The sequence below is a fragment of the Strix uralensis genome, chromosome 2 (genome assembly GCF_047716275.1).
Source record: "Strix uralensis isolate ZFMK-TIS-50842 chromosome 2, bStrUra1, whole genome shotgun sequence".
Classification (NCBI taxonomy): domain Eukaryota; kingdom Metazoa; phylum Chordata; class Aves; order Strigiformes; family Strigidae; genus Strix; species Strix uralensis.
The window spans coordinates 117433461-117447597 of NC_133973.1; the positions used below are offsets into that span (position 1 = coordinate 117433461).

At 42.3% G+C, this 14137-nt stretch overlaps 1 protein-coding gene across 5 annotated transcripts in view; it reads left to right on the forward strand.

Moving 5' to 3' along the window:
• Positions 1-14137, forward strand: part of SPATA13 (spermatogenesis associated 13) — a 160891-nt gene that overhangs the window by 137201 nt on the left and 9553 nt on the right. For all 5 annotated transcript variants that reach the window (XM_074860019.1, XM_074860017.1, XM_074860018.1 and 2 more), the window contains 6 exons: positions 5510-5646; positions 6057-6236; positions 7307-7492; positions 10218-10397; positions 11042-11274; positions 13675-13804. In XM_074860019.1, the coding sequence (XP_074716120.1) occupies positions 5510-5646; positions 6057-6236; positions 7307-7492; positions 10218-10397; positions 11042-11274; positions 13675-13804 (1046 nt within the window). The remainder of the gene's footprint in view (positions 1-5509; positions 5647-6056; positions 6237-7306; positions 7493-10217; positions 10398-11041; positions 11275-13674; positions 13805-14137) is intronic.

Here is a 14137-nt window from a genome sequence, read left to right on the forward strand (position 1 = left end):
GAGCCCATGAGTGGAGTCAGATGTTCAGCGTCTTCACAAAAAATGTGGGAAGAGAGGTGTAGAATGAAGTTACAATTCTTGCTTGTGTGCTAAATAATTAACAGTAGTAATAGCACAAGCTGCTTGAACAGAGTTGCAGAAGGATTTCACAACACAGAGACACAATGCATTGCACTGGTGGCAGGTGAATTTGGTGTTGATAAAGGCAAGGTAGTGCACATGGAGGCACACGAGCCTGTTATGCTTGCAGAAGAATGAACTTTGAGCTGGGTATTGCCATTCAGGAAGAGATGTTGCAACCTTAACAGCTAATTAAAGTGTCAGTTCAGTGCCTAGTAACAGTCAAAACAGTAAATAAAAGGGCAGAAATTTGTAGGAAGGGAATAGAGAACAAAACAGAAAGACCAATTGTGCCACTGGTGTGGCATGTGGGGGTCATCTTCCTTTCCACCTCAAAAGGCATTTTTTACAGGGGAGGATACAGAGAAAGGCAAAAGGACAAGAAAACCTACTCAGCCTCTCTGTGTGAGGAACGATTAACGATGCTAAGGGCTCTGCAACTTGGAAAAAAGGACAATAGGGGAATAAAAGTCTGATTGGCATGGGAGAAGTGAACAGATAATAGTTACTGTTTCCAATAATGTAAGAACTAAAGGGCACCAAATGAAATCACGAGATAGCACATTCAAAATAAAAGACAGTTTTCACACTATGAAATTAAACTATGAAACAAATTGCTCACATGATATTTCACATGCCAAAAGTTTACAGAAATTCAGAAAGTGGTTTGAAAAATTCAGTTCATTAAACACTTCTGCCCTGGGAGGGATCTGACTCTGATCTGCAGGTAGCTGGAATTTAGGAAAATACATCAGAACAATGCCATTACATGCCTCATCTATTTTTATGGTATTCCCTGGGCATCTGCTGCTGGCTGCTGTCAGAGCAGTGGGTGGAGGGGACCTTTGATCTGCCCCAGAGTGGAGGGTCCTAGAGGGCTGTCTAGAACTGGATTTTCTTGAGGCGGGTGAACTAGCTTTTAGTTTTAGTATGTGCTACCCACAGCCTTTTTAGTGCCCTGCCTAGTGGGTAAGCCAGCTCGGCATGCATTTGGACAGGGTCACTGTGAACTGCCACCACAAGGACAGCCTGAGCCTCCTCCTGTCCCTGGCTGATCCTGCAAGGAAATGAACCCGCCACCAGCTCACCCCAACTGAGTATTTTTGTGGTGGTTCAGTCTGTGGCTGCACAGTTGCTAGATGTGCCAGTGCAGAGGAGGGAAAACAGATTGCCCCCCTGCCCGGCAGCATCCCACGGTGGCACCGGGTTAGTCATTGGGCAAAAGCACACAGTCTGTTCCATTCTGCAAAAATCAAACCAAATGACTGTTTTTCAGAGATCATTTTTAGTGTACGTTCTAGGAAAGCTGTGTGGGGTTTGATCTCATTTTCCTTTGGCAGTTCAGCTGTTTCTCCCCTGCAGGTAGGGGTTTGACATGGTAGATAACTTGTGCTCTGGCTGATTAAAAGCGTGAAGCCTTCACTTGCAGGGTACCAGGATCATCAGCACTTCAGTGTCACTTCTGTTTGCTAGGTTGGGTTTTTTTTTAATGATTTGAGCTGAGAAAAATATGTGGGGCTTTGTATGAACATCTTGTAATACGTAGTAGCTTGTTTTTACTGTGCTATCCAACAAGTGCCCTTGCAGCAAGAACTAATAGTGAAGTTTGGGGATTCAGAAGAGAATTCCTGTCAGTCTCCAGTGCAGTGCAACACAGTCTGGATTTTTGTAGGAAGATGGCATTAACGTTGCAGGGCGATGTTTGGCCTTTGCTTCTCCGTCTGAGGCAGCACTAGGGGAAACCATGTGATTTCAGTGGGTGTTGAGAAGTCGCTCTGTGCAGAAATGCCTCCAGGGTTTTGTGGACATGCCCCTGGAGGAGGCAGTCCCCAGTTACAGGACAGACTCAGCTGAGCGATGCAGTTTGCAGGTAAAGAATGAGCCATAAGGATGATGGAGCTTTCCAAACCGTAAATGTAGTGCTGTGTACAAGCGCAGGTTGCAGCAGGCTTTGCACTCTGCTGATGGGAGCAACTCCTGTTTTTGCTTCCAGTGCGTGAACTGATACAGCTCCACTGCAGAATGATGCAGATGTAAGGATGGTAAATGCTAGCAGATGGTGAATGAAGGAGGTTGTGCTCTGGCTGGGTCAGTCCCAGTGAAAGCTGGACTGTTTGGGTGCTTTTCTGCTTCACGCCCTATTTTCTGGAGCAGCTGAATTAAGTTTGTCATTTGAGTGAGAAAATGTCTCTGTCTTCCCCTCTTCTGGGAGCAGACTGCTGTAGCCTTAACACTTCAGCTGCTTGTGCCCTAAATAATGATACAGCATTTGCCTGTGAAGGAAGAGAAGTTTTAATAGCCTTGCAAAAAATACCTTCACTGTTTACTTCTACTGGAATTTTAACTGGTATAATATAACAAAGATAGACCGATACTCCAAACAGTGTTGTAATACAAGGAACTCCCAGCTCCCATCCAAATAGTCTTTCCCTTTGAATTGCAGTCATTTGAATATAGATTGAAATCGCATTAAGCTGCTTTAATGAAAAACAAATGTACTCCTTGGCTTGCTGCGATCGAGGCGTTCAGGCACTTTGGGAGCGGTCTGGGCGGCGCAGGCACAGCGTGGCCGGGGCCAGGCAGCCAGGTTTTTGTTTCTTTTCTGGAACTTCCTCCCTAAGGGCACCCCATGATGTCAGCGAGCCGTGAGCTCGCCGTGGCCAGGCTGAGCGCGCTGCCGGCAGTCCCCAGCCAGGCTCGGCCTCGGAGGCGCAGCCGGGAGCTGAAGGCAGCAAACAGGCTGTTCCTCTGCTCTGTGGGTAGCTCAGAGCCTTTTGTGATCCTTCGCCAGCCCTTTTTGGACCGAGCATCACCTGTTAGAGGTCAAACCCTTGCCCTGGGGTCGAGTCTGACGGCAGCATGGTAGCCAGGGGAGGAATGGCACGATTTTGGAGTCTGGAGAGCCTTCAGATGGGTACGTGTGAGTAGAACATGCTCTCTCTCTCTCTTTTTTTTTTACAGTGTTTTTAGATTGAACTGATAAACTGTGGCAGTCAGGGGGCCTGATTCTGATCATGCTTATACCATGTCATCCACGGGAGCCTGCAGCCTTACACTGGTGGCAAAGCTGCAAGGAGATCAGAATCAGTCCTAGGCTGTCTTTTAAGTTTTTGCATCCCGTTGGTGCGATCAGGAAAGCCCACCCCTACCTCTGATATTTCTGTCTGTAAACAATAGAGGAATAGATGCAGAATGCAAGCAACTGGTTTTTGCTCGAGTCTTAACTACGAAGACAATGTGAGCTTGTTGATTTGGTACAGAATAACGAACAGTTATCGGTCCCAAAATTGCAGTCATTTTTCATCTGGAGCTAAATGAATTATGTTATTTTGATGTGCCATTGTTACTGGAACAAACCAACAGGCAGTACTGATAGTACAGTGGAGATCTATAAAGGATCACTAGGATTAATTTTTTTGGGTGTTGCTTTATAAGCTAAAAATTGATTTAATGATTTATTTGCAGATTTTTTAAACAAAGCACTTCCAGTAAGTTTCACAAGATGTATTTTAAAGTTTATCAGTGCTCAGATTTATGAGTCTGTAGGGAAAAAAATATTGTTTTTTTAAATAGGGGTTCTGCATCCTCCCTGGTTAGACAGATTATACCATTAATGTGAGTGCATATTTAAAATGCTGGGAAGTAGAAGAGAACAGTCGAATAGCCATGTTCTGTTACATCCACTTTTAAAGGAAAGAAAAATCTTGAAAGTTATTTAATGAATATGTGCCGTAATCAGCTTTGATCTCTCTTGCAAATTAATACCCAAATGACCAAAGAAGCTAGGTGATGGTATGACCACCCATAAGGAGAGGGGTTGAAGCATTTCTCCCTATAAGGTAAATAACGGATAGGCAACAGCATGCCTGTTAATTGTGCAGGTGCGTGGAGTAAAGCCAGGAGTCATCTCTTTGTGACTCTCGCCTATCCGGAGCACAGAGCTCAGCAGGCAGGCGGTACCCAGGCTTGACGCAGGGCAGAGAACAGGCAGGGTCAGGGCCCTGCTGCTCGGCCTTGCTGCTAGGTAGAAGTGACAGGTTCAATAACTCTGCTTAACGGTCTCTTCCCAGGCAGTTGGGAGTGAGAGAGATGCTCTGCAGGCTGCATGGCAACTTATCTGGGACACAGTAACCCTTAGAAAAGGAGTTCAGTGCTGGCAGACCATTAAGAATTTATTTTTTAAATTATTTTTTACTTTTTATTTTTTATTGGATTTTTGAGCACTGTATGATCTTCAGACTCTCTAGTTATTCACAGCTTGGGCCTGCCATAGGAATAACCTTTAGGGATAAATTAACAAGGACCAGATAGTGCACTCAAGCACTGAGCCACTGGTCATGAACACTTCTTGATTATTAGCTCATGCCCTGATTTGTCTGAGCATTACAGCTGGCTTTCAAAGGCAAATCTACTCTGAAAGGGTCTAGCACTGAGCAGTGTGGATGTAAGTCAGTCAGTATTACCTGATTCTGAGATCAGTCCCCAGTCCTCTTCATCTGCTGGTACAGAGATGATCGCCAAAAGAATCTGCCACCCAGTGATGTACCCCAAACGGGTTTTACAGTTTTGTACAGTAACTGCAGATTTACATGTGCATAGTGACAGTCACATGATGTTTCTCTTGGTTTGTGTGTCTGTGTAATAAGATTAAGCCCATCATAGTTCTGGCCTTCATTTCTTTACAAAGCTGCCTCTTTGGTCAGAAAATGTACAATTGTCAAACCAAGAATTTTCTGTGATTGGGGTAGTTACAACAAGTTTTTTCTCAGGCAGTTACACCATGCTCAGACTGGACTCCCTGTCCCCTTGGTCCTCCCTCAGGTATCTCTGTGCTGCCAGAGCCTCCCCTGGCATGTGGGAGACACGGTGGCGGCCGGCTCGGAGCAGGGGCTGTGCCGTGTGCTGCCCACCCCTCTCACAGGTGGGTGGGCACAGAGGTATTAGGTCATTACATCCCTGCAGGGGACATGACGATGTGATGGCACCCAGCCTGGGACTGACAGGGGCCCTCTCTGAGTGCTGAAGGCCCATTGGAGCTCTCTCATCTGCCATGTGAGAAACGACATTGAGACCTCTCTTCTGGCTCAGGTCATTTGAGATTTCATCTAGGTAAAAAATAAATAAATAATAGTTGTAGTTCTATTTTTCACGCACAAAAAGGAGAATTTCTCAGTATCATCAGCTGCTAAATGAGAAAATTACGAAAAAGAGTAAAAAATATTTAATGGCAGAAAAGTGATTTTCCCGAGAGCTCTGCTGGCCTCCACTTCTTCTGTTATTGTTATATTTGTGACAACAAAAGCAACTTCTCAGTGATTCCTCTTGGTTTTTTTTTTTTTTTTGAATCATAAAAATGATGAAACAAGCAGCTGTTGCACCTTTGTTTTAGTTCCTGCAGATGGTGGGACTGAATCTTCAGCCTTAGTGGATGACAATGGCAGTGAGGAAGATTATAGTTACGAGGAGCTCTGCCAAGCCACCCCCAGGTACCTGCAGCCCGGAGGGGAACAGCTAGCAATTAATGAGGTAACGTCCTGGGCTTTGCATTGCTGTAACAACGGGAGATGTGTTTTCCACAGATCTGAGGTTTCATATTAATAAAAAGCGCAGTGGCAGTAGCCACCATAGAGCAGAATCCAGCAGCCATGGTGTCCTGTCTCTGACAGGGCCCACAAGCAGATGCCAAGGGAAGAGCACAGTGACCAGTACTTCACTGGGAGTGTAGCTCATTAGCCTGTGTAACTGCTCTGGAGTAGGACTGTAATTGTTCTCACTAATAAATATACGCATAGATTTTTGAAAATCCAGAATTCTAGTTTTGTTCTGTAATAGGAGCAATCCTGGGCACTCTAGTGTGAGGTATTTTGATCTTTTAGTATTTTATAAACAGCTGTTTATCTTTTGTCCTTCACAAACTCATTTTCTTCCCATCTCAGCTGATAAGTGATGGCAGCATTGTCTATGCAGAAGCTCTCTGGGACCATGTGACTATGGATGATCAAGAGCTGGGCTTCAAAGCTGGAGATGTCATTAGAGTTCTAGAAGCTTCCAACAAAGACTGGTGGTGGGGAAGAAACGAGGACAAGGAAGCCTGGTTTCCAGCTAGCTTTGTCAGGGTGAGTAACTCTCTTGCTTTTGTACCATTGTCGTGCGAGATTCCTAGCAGAGTGCAACAGCAATGGTCATGGCATTACATTTAAGTGAAGGGCCTGATCCTCAGCATCTTTGTATCTGAACATCAGTGGTGTAACTCGTAATGACTTCACAAGGAAAAAAGCAATAGAGAATCACACCCCAAGATCCCTTGGCTCTGACACCTTTTACTCTGCCTTCTTCCTTTGTGTGGTCCTTTTGTAACTAAAGGAATTTCTCAAGCAGAAATGAGGGCAGCAGAAAGCTCAACCAGGAGCAATCAGTGTATACTGAGAGGACACAGCATTTTTCATGAGGGAGTGGGGAGAGCTACACTGCAGGGTTTTCTTGGTAAAATAGGGTTTAATTTATTATCATAACACTGTGTAGGAATCTGGTTCACAGTCTGAACTCCCCAGTCAGAACTCATCCAGATTAATGACAGTATAACTCTTGAATGGAATAAAATTGAACTATGTTTTAGAAATCAATTTAAAGTACTTTTTGAGAGCCTGTAAAGAAGATTGGGCCACATTGCTTGAAGTACTACACAAAGTGCAAGAGCTGGTTCCTGCCTTTGCCCTTCCTAGATGTCCAGCCAACATGGGCAATCAGACAAAAGTCAAAAAAGTAGGTGCTGTTATCCACATCATACAGATGGGGAATTGGGGCAGAGGGAGACTATTTAAAAGTGTTTGAGTTGTTGACTTTTGTAATTTTTACCCATATGCTGGCTTGGCCAAACTAACACATAAACTGTTAGTAAGGGTCAGAAATAAGCTTGTCTGAAAAATACACGGACAACACAACATGGTATCTCAGATACTGTGAGTAGAAAGCCATGTATTTAACCAGACAGAAATCTCAACACTTTATCTGAATATGCAGAGGGTACAAGGAGACAGAAATTCTGTTGTGGAACCCCTTCTAGAAGGTAAGAATGGGAACATTTCTGTAGCAAGTCCTTTCTTAATTGTGAGAAATTTGTAACCGTTTTACAATTTGTAAAAGTCTGCTGCTTTACTTTAGTTTGCTTTGTTTGTTTTGGCTGCAGCTGCGAGTTAATCAGGAAGAAGTGCCAGAAAATTGTAGTAGTATCCAGGATGAAGAACAAGATGCAGATAGTAGCAAGCATCGTCAGAAAATAGCTGAAAACAAGGATCAGATGAGAACCAACGTTATACAGGAAATTATGAACACAGAACGAGTCTATATCAAGCATCTCAAGGACATCTGTGAGGTACATGCTTTAACCTGAGGGCATTCTGCTGACCTAATGTGAACAAAACATCCCATATAAGCTGAGAACTGGAGTGGTTTCTCGTATCAAAATATTCCCAATTGCACTTCTGAGGCTGTCAGTCAGACCCTTCTTATGTCCTCTTACGGTTTTCCTCTCTGCCGGCTGCCACACGGCACCACTTCTTTTTGAAAAAAACATCCCACTTCTGACATGGAAGAAGTGCTTTGCTTATCTGACTGCTATTTCCATAATAATGAGAGAAAGAAGTCCAGTTTATTTAGAACTTTTTACTGCTTGGTTTAAACAGAAAACTTTCAGTAACTTTAATCGATTACAGTTCAGGGACAAAACTTTTCGGAAGTAACTTGCAAAGAAAGTATTTGCTGGTGAGATTTTTTTTTTTGTTTTCTCTAACACAAGAGATTTTTGCTGGATGCTTAGAAGCTGTGAAGAAGTCTTTAAAGGTGTTTTAGAACTACCATGCTTGTTTGAACCGTAAAATGTGGGGATTTTTCTGCTTTTTGTTCAAATTTTCTTGGATGCCCACACTTGGACAGGAAGCTTCTTAATACTTTTCAGCAAAGTTTGCTTCTTCTGATGTGGACTGTGATGCATTTGACCTGTATTTGACTTGTATTTGTGGTTAGCATCTGGAAGGGTGCTAAGCAACCGACCAAAATATTCTTTGTACCCTTAGTTTGCTAGATCTGTCTTTGTTTTTGTCCTGTTGTCATGCTTTAGTCCACCACTCATCATTAGATTCTTTCATGGACAAAAAAGTAGACAAGGCAGCAGTGTTTTTTGATTTTTAAATTTTTTTTAGATCAGGCCTTCTTTATGCATTTTGAAGAAAGAAAAAAGAGAAAACAAAAAGACAAAAATTGGTTGGTAATTGACTAATTTTAAAACATTAAATGTAAGTTTTGTAATTTAGATTCACTATTTACTTAAGCTAGTAAGCTTATCTGTGTGCCTAAAAGATCAGGGAGGAATTTGTACACCCAGTTGTGTCACTGCCATGGTTAGCTGAGTTCTAGGACATGACTTTCATATTTTACTGACCTATTAATTTTTAGACTGATATTAATAATTAATTTTCTCTAACACGTATATTGTATACCTCTTTTTAAATCTGACATGCCTCTTGAGTTTAGTACAAGAGAGCAAACACATATTCCAAGTAGAAAAGTGATGCTTCATGTTCAGCATGTGGGGTAGAGATGGTCTGCTTTCCTCAGAGTGAATCTGTAGGTTCGTGCAAGCAAGACATAAGGCTGAAAATACACTCGAGTAAAACTAAGCCAGAAAAGCTACTGCAGATAGTAATCCACATTTGAAAGCTCTGCACTGTAATGAATCACTAGGGCTGATACAGTCAAGATCACGAAATTGGAGTATACCCAGAAAAACATTTTACATTCAAGAAGTGTCTCCAGTCCACATTACAAGAGCTGCACAGGAATTTTCCTTGTTGGAGTTATCCTCCTAACAGTAGTAAATGTGGTAGCTGGATTGCAACATAGCCACTGCACAGCTCTCAGAGCAGATGGCTGTGGAGGAGACAGGAATATTCATAACAGTGCCAGTAATATTCAGGGTTGCTTCCTGATAAACCTCACCAGAGTAGTTGCGAGGCTTTTTACAGCTATCTGCTCCCAAAGTGATTTGGTGGAAACCTCAATGAAAGCAGTCAAAAATGGAGGAGCCTGGCAGATAACCCCTACATACCAGTTAACCTTTGCACTCATCTGTACCCTGGTGCTATAACTGATAGGAGAGTATGAGCACAGCAGCTATTCCTGGATATTCAGCCCCTGCCCTGTGTCCTCCTCAGCATGCTCAGCCTCCTGGAACGGATACCTGAGGATGTGCCGGCTGTGCATGGCAGCTGCTGCTGCATGTGTCAGCCCTAAGAGGCCCCCAGTCGTACCTTTACTTCTTTGCTATGCAAATGCTGATGCGGTCGAATGTCGGTTACTGATGGCAGAGCAGAATTTGGGCATTTAAAATTGGAGGGCTCAGTTGTGTATCTACTTAATACTGGATATGAATAAAGTGAACTGGACCCCTGTGATGTTCTTACAAGTAAAGAGAAAAAAAACCTGGAAAAGTGATTGTATTTTTATGTCCAGTCTTGCCAATACTATTATCTTCTGCTGATAGTGTATGGATTTTACCAGACAGCAGCATTCTGAATGCTTTATAATATGTTCTTCATTTTGCTTCTTTGGCTTAGACCATACCCTTTGGCTTAGACATGTTAAGGAACCAGTACTTTAGCCCTGGTAGAAATTGTCTTTATATTAATTGTTTTATGGTTTGTTCTTATCCTCATAGAGAAGAACTGTTACGGTACAGAGAAATTGCTACCAAAAAGCATGGCAGCTGAAGTAATAGCATACATGGGGCTTTACACCAGCCTCACCTTCAGCTTGGTGGGTAGTTGTAACAAGGAGATGCAGATGGGCTTTACACACTCTGCAGGTTTCTGGTTGCCTGGTTCATTTACAGCGCTGTGAGACAGAAGTTGGACTGCAAGAATCAATGTGTAAACATTTCAGATGCAAATCTGAAATTGCACGTCCGCGTGCGTGTGTATGGCTGGGAAACCACTCACCTGCCCATAGATCACAGGGGTTTTGCCAGCTCAAATGGGCTTGTTCGGGGTATAACCTGTTTTCACATATTCAGACTAAAGAGGGTTTTTTTATTTCATTTCCAGGGCTATATACGGCAATGTCGCAAACATACAGGAATGTTCACCGCAGCTCAGTTAAGCACCATTTTTGGAAATATTGAAGATATTTACAAGTTCCAAAGAAAGTTTCTGAAGGATCTTGAGAAACAGTATAACAAAGAGGAACCTCATCTAAGTGAAATAGGGTCATGTTTTCTTCAACATGTACGTTGCAGAAGTCGATTTTATTTATGAAATTAACAAAATATGATAAGAAAATGCTAAGTTAACGTGTTGGAAGGAGATATTGGTAGTAAGTGCTTATCAAATACTGGACTATGTATAGATAGCGTTTTAGAATGTAAAATAATTTACAATTAAAGAATAATTTAAATGTTTTAGATTCCTCCTTATCTTTAGCAAGCATGAACTTTGTACACAATTTTAAGTTTTCTTTTCAAAACTGTAGTGATCGCAGATGAGCTGGACTATTTGCAGTAACTCATGTTGGGCATGCAAAAACTTCCTAAAGGAAATAAAGAAAGAAGGTGGTGGGGAAAGAGGCTGTGAGTTCATGATAAACACTTGCTGAGCCTCTGTCTTCCCCAAAGAAAAGTACTTCTTAAAGTGTGTTTGATTATCCTGACTCAATGGAGGTCTCTATTTCTGTGTTCTTACAAAGAAGGTACATAGTTTTGACAGTTCCAAAGTAGGTTTCTGCATAGTTTCAAGGCTGATTGGGCTGGAAACAATATAGGAAATGGATTAATTAATCTAATTAGATATAATAGATGTTACAAAAATGTCTTTCCTCTTTATAGACAAATACTTTAGTTAAGGCTTTGACCTTTTTTTTTTTTTTCCAATAGCAAGAAGGCTTTGCTATTTATTCAGAGTATTGTAACAATCATCCTGGTGCCTGCATTGAACTTTCCAAACTAATGAAACAGGGCAAATACCGTCACTTCTTTGAGGCCTGTCGCTTGCTTCAGCAGATGATTGACATTGCCATTGATGGTTTTCTTCTCACGCCTGTTCAGAAAATCTGCAAATACCCTCTGCAGCTTGCAGAATTGCTCAAATACACCACTCAGGAGCACAGGTGAGAGAATGAAAAAAACAAATCTTACGATAGTAATAACACCTAATTACTCAAGCTTTCTGGGTGACGCAATACTAAGGCTTTTGAGATCAGGAACAAAACTCCCATTCACCACTATAGACAGCAGCTCCTTACTAGGTGGGCATCTTGGAATTATCACAAAGATTAACAAAGGCAATATCTGAAAATGCAGCACAGGGGACTGACGGGATGCAAGACAGAATGAGGAATAAGTGAAAGAGTGAGAAGGAAAGGAAGAAGGTGCTGAAATAGGATGCAGAGAGGGATGTGTAAATCAGAGTGAAAAAAAGCCAGAGTGTCAAAGAAGTGAAGGAGAAGGAAATCCGCAGAAGAAAGGGGGAAGCTGCATAAATGTTGTGGACATAGGAAAAGTTAAAGAGAGCCTTAGAAAAGAACACAATCTGAGCAACTTTGGAGGTAATGTTTTTTTAGAAACTTACTAGTAATAAACGTTGCTTTTGTTTGCAGTGAAGTCCAGATATTCGATTTTCAGCTGGGATAAACAATTGAAGTTACAAGTTATTAGCCTTTCTAGTATACCCCTGAGCTGATTAAATCTTTGACTAAATTAAGATTTTATCTTTACATGTCTGCCTTTTTACCTTACACAACTGCAAGAAAAATGTTCCACTATGACCCCCTGAGCTCAAAGTCCAAATGCAGCCTGAGGCAATGCTTCCTTGGCCAAAGAGAGACAAAGTCTCTCTTTAACCTTGAGAAAACTCCTCTTGGAGACCACGGGATTTTTGCCAGGGGCAAAATATAGGGGATGTGAAGAACTGACATTCAGATGTGAAATGCCTCCATTCAGTTCTGTGGCTACCTGGAAGTCCTGCAATAACAATTACTAACACGGGTATCTCTTTCACTGCTACTGATTTTAGAGAGATTATTCTGTGAGCTGTTAAACCTGCAGATGAAGTGACAGCAAGGTCTTGACACCTTCCACCCGTAGTGCCTGTTTTCCTCTTCTGTGGCACAGCATCCAGAGATGCCTGCAAGCACAGACAGGTGCCCAGTGTACAGAGGTGCTGTACAGACAGGCAGGCCTACTCCCACATGGAGCCTTGCTAAAGCTCCAGCCAACGGAGGTTTTTGGTAGCTTTTTTGTTTTGTTTTCAAAATAAGTTGGAAGATCCGATATGCACAGCCTGGTGTGAAGGCCACAGGTTATGCAGCAAGTGTGGAATAACATACACACCAACAGAGAAAGAAGGAACTGAGATAAGGAAGGGCAAGAGTAGCAGTGTGGATATCATGCGGTCACCCTGTGGGACATCTCCCTGACGTTAGTGGGATCCTGTTATTGTTAATCTCACTTTTTGTATACAGCACAGCAGAAAAGAGTTTACATAGATATAGAGGAGAGTAACCTGCAGATTTAGAAGAGAAGTGCATCCATCAGCAGCAGCTGATGAAAATAGGAACTGAGACAGAAGCAGATAAAAAGGACAGTGAGGGTTGACCCCTTTGCAGGATTTATTTCTGGCTTCTGCTGTTTTCTGCCTCTGGCTTCCTTTTCTGCAAGAGGCGTTCTGATAAAGGAGGGAAGGCAGCTGCTCTGCTGGGACTCTTAAGGCAGGAAATATGTCTCTTTCCTTCTCTCTTCTCTGACACTCCACTTGAAAAAGGTGAAGGAGTGATGGATGCTATTCAAAGGGGAATGAAAACCTGCCTACAGGCTGTGGAGATCCATAAGCATTTGGAGAGGTCAGGGAAAGAAGGAGGGGAGCAGAGCAGTGAAAGGACAGGAGGCTTGCATTTGACCTGGAGAGGCAGGGAAAGGTATTGGCTCTCACACACTTGTTCCATAAAAACAGGCCACTTGGTCATCATTGTTTCCTTTAATTCCTCTCTTTAGTTCTTGGGTCTCTCACTCACCCTCTTTGAGGTTGCTTTTGGTATTTTTTCTGCCCACATAGCATTCTCTCATTGCGTTCATTGACCCAGCCATTGGGAACAAGAAGGAGAAAATGCAGTTGTTAATCACGATTAAAGAAATGCCCCTCCCAATAAAATCCCACTAAAATCTTGCTTAAAAAACAAATTCCTTTGGTGAAATGTAGGTATCACTGAGGTCAATGGGAGTTCTACCATTGTTTTCAGTAGAGACAGTGTTGCAATTCATTAATCTACATCCTCTGCCTCCTTCCACCATTTTAATAATTTGCTTCTGGACAAAGCTTAGCAGTACAGCAAGCACTGAATTGTAGAGTACTATGTGAGGTTCAGGATATCTGAGAATCAGGTTTCTCTTACTTTACCCTGAGTAGAGGGATAAATGGATAATGCGGACTAATCCTTCAAGCAGTGTCACAGTTTGTGATTGCATCATATCCATTGCATAAGTGATCTTTGAAAAGTGCCTACATTTCACAGTGATTATAACAACATAAAAGCTGCATATGAGGCTATGAAGAATGTAGCGTGCCTGATCAATGAGCGAAAACGAAGACTTGAAAGCATAGACAAGATTGCATGTTGGCAAGTCTCTATCGTAGACTGGGAGGTAAGTGTCAGCCTGTCCCTTTCCTGAGCAAAGGTACAGTACTTCATGTCCTCTACAGGATATGTCTTTCTGCATAGTAGGTAGTTTATGGTGTCTACTTTTCAACTGGTCATTGCTCAGTTAAAAGTCCAGTTGCTTATTTGCAGTGATTCTGTTACTGATTACCTTGTTTATAAATCAGGAAGAGCAGCATGTATTAACATGGACGCTTGTCTTTGAGACGACAAAAATGGATTTTTAAAAAATGCTTATCTATAGAATCTCCTTTGGATTTTTGGTAGTTCTGTCAGAACTTGAACCTGCTTCTCTGACTTCAATGAGTTTTGTTGTGAT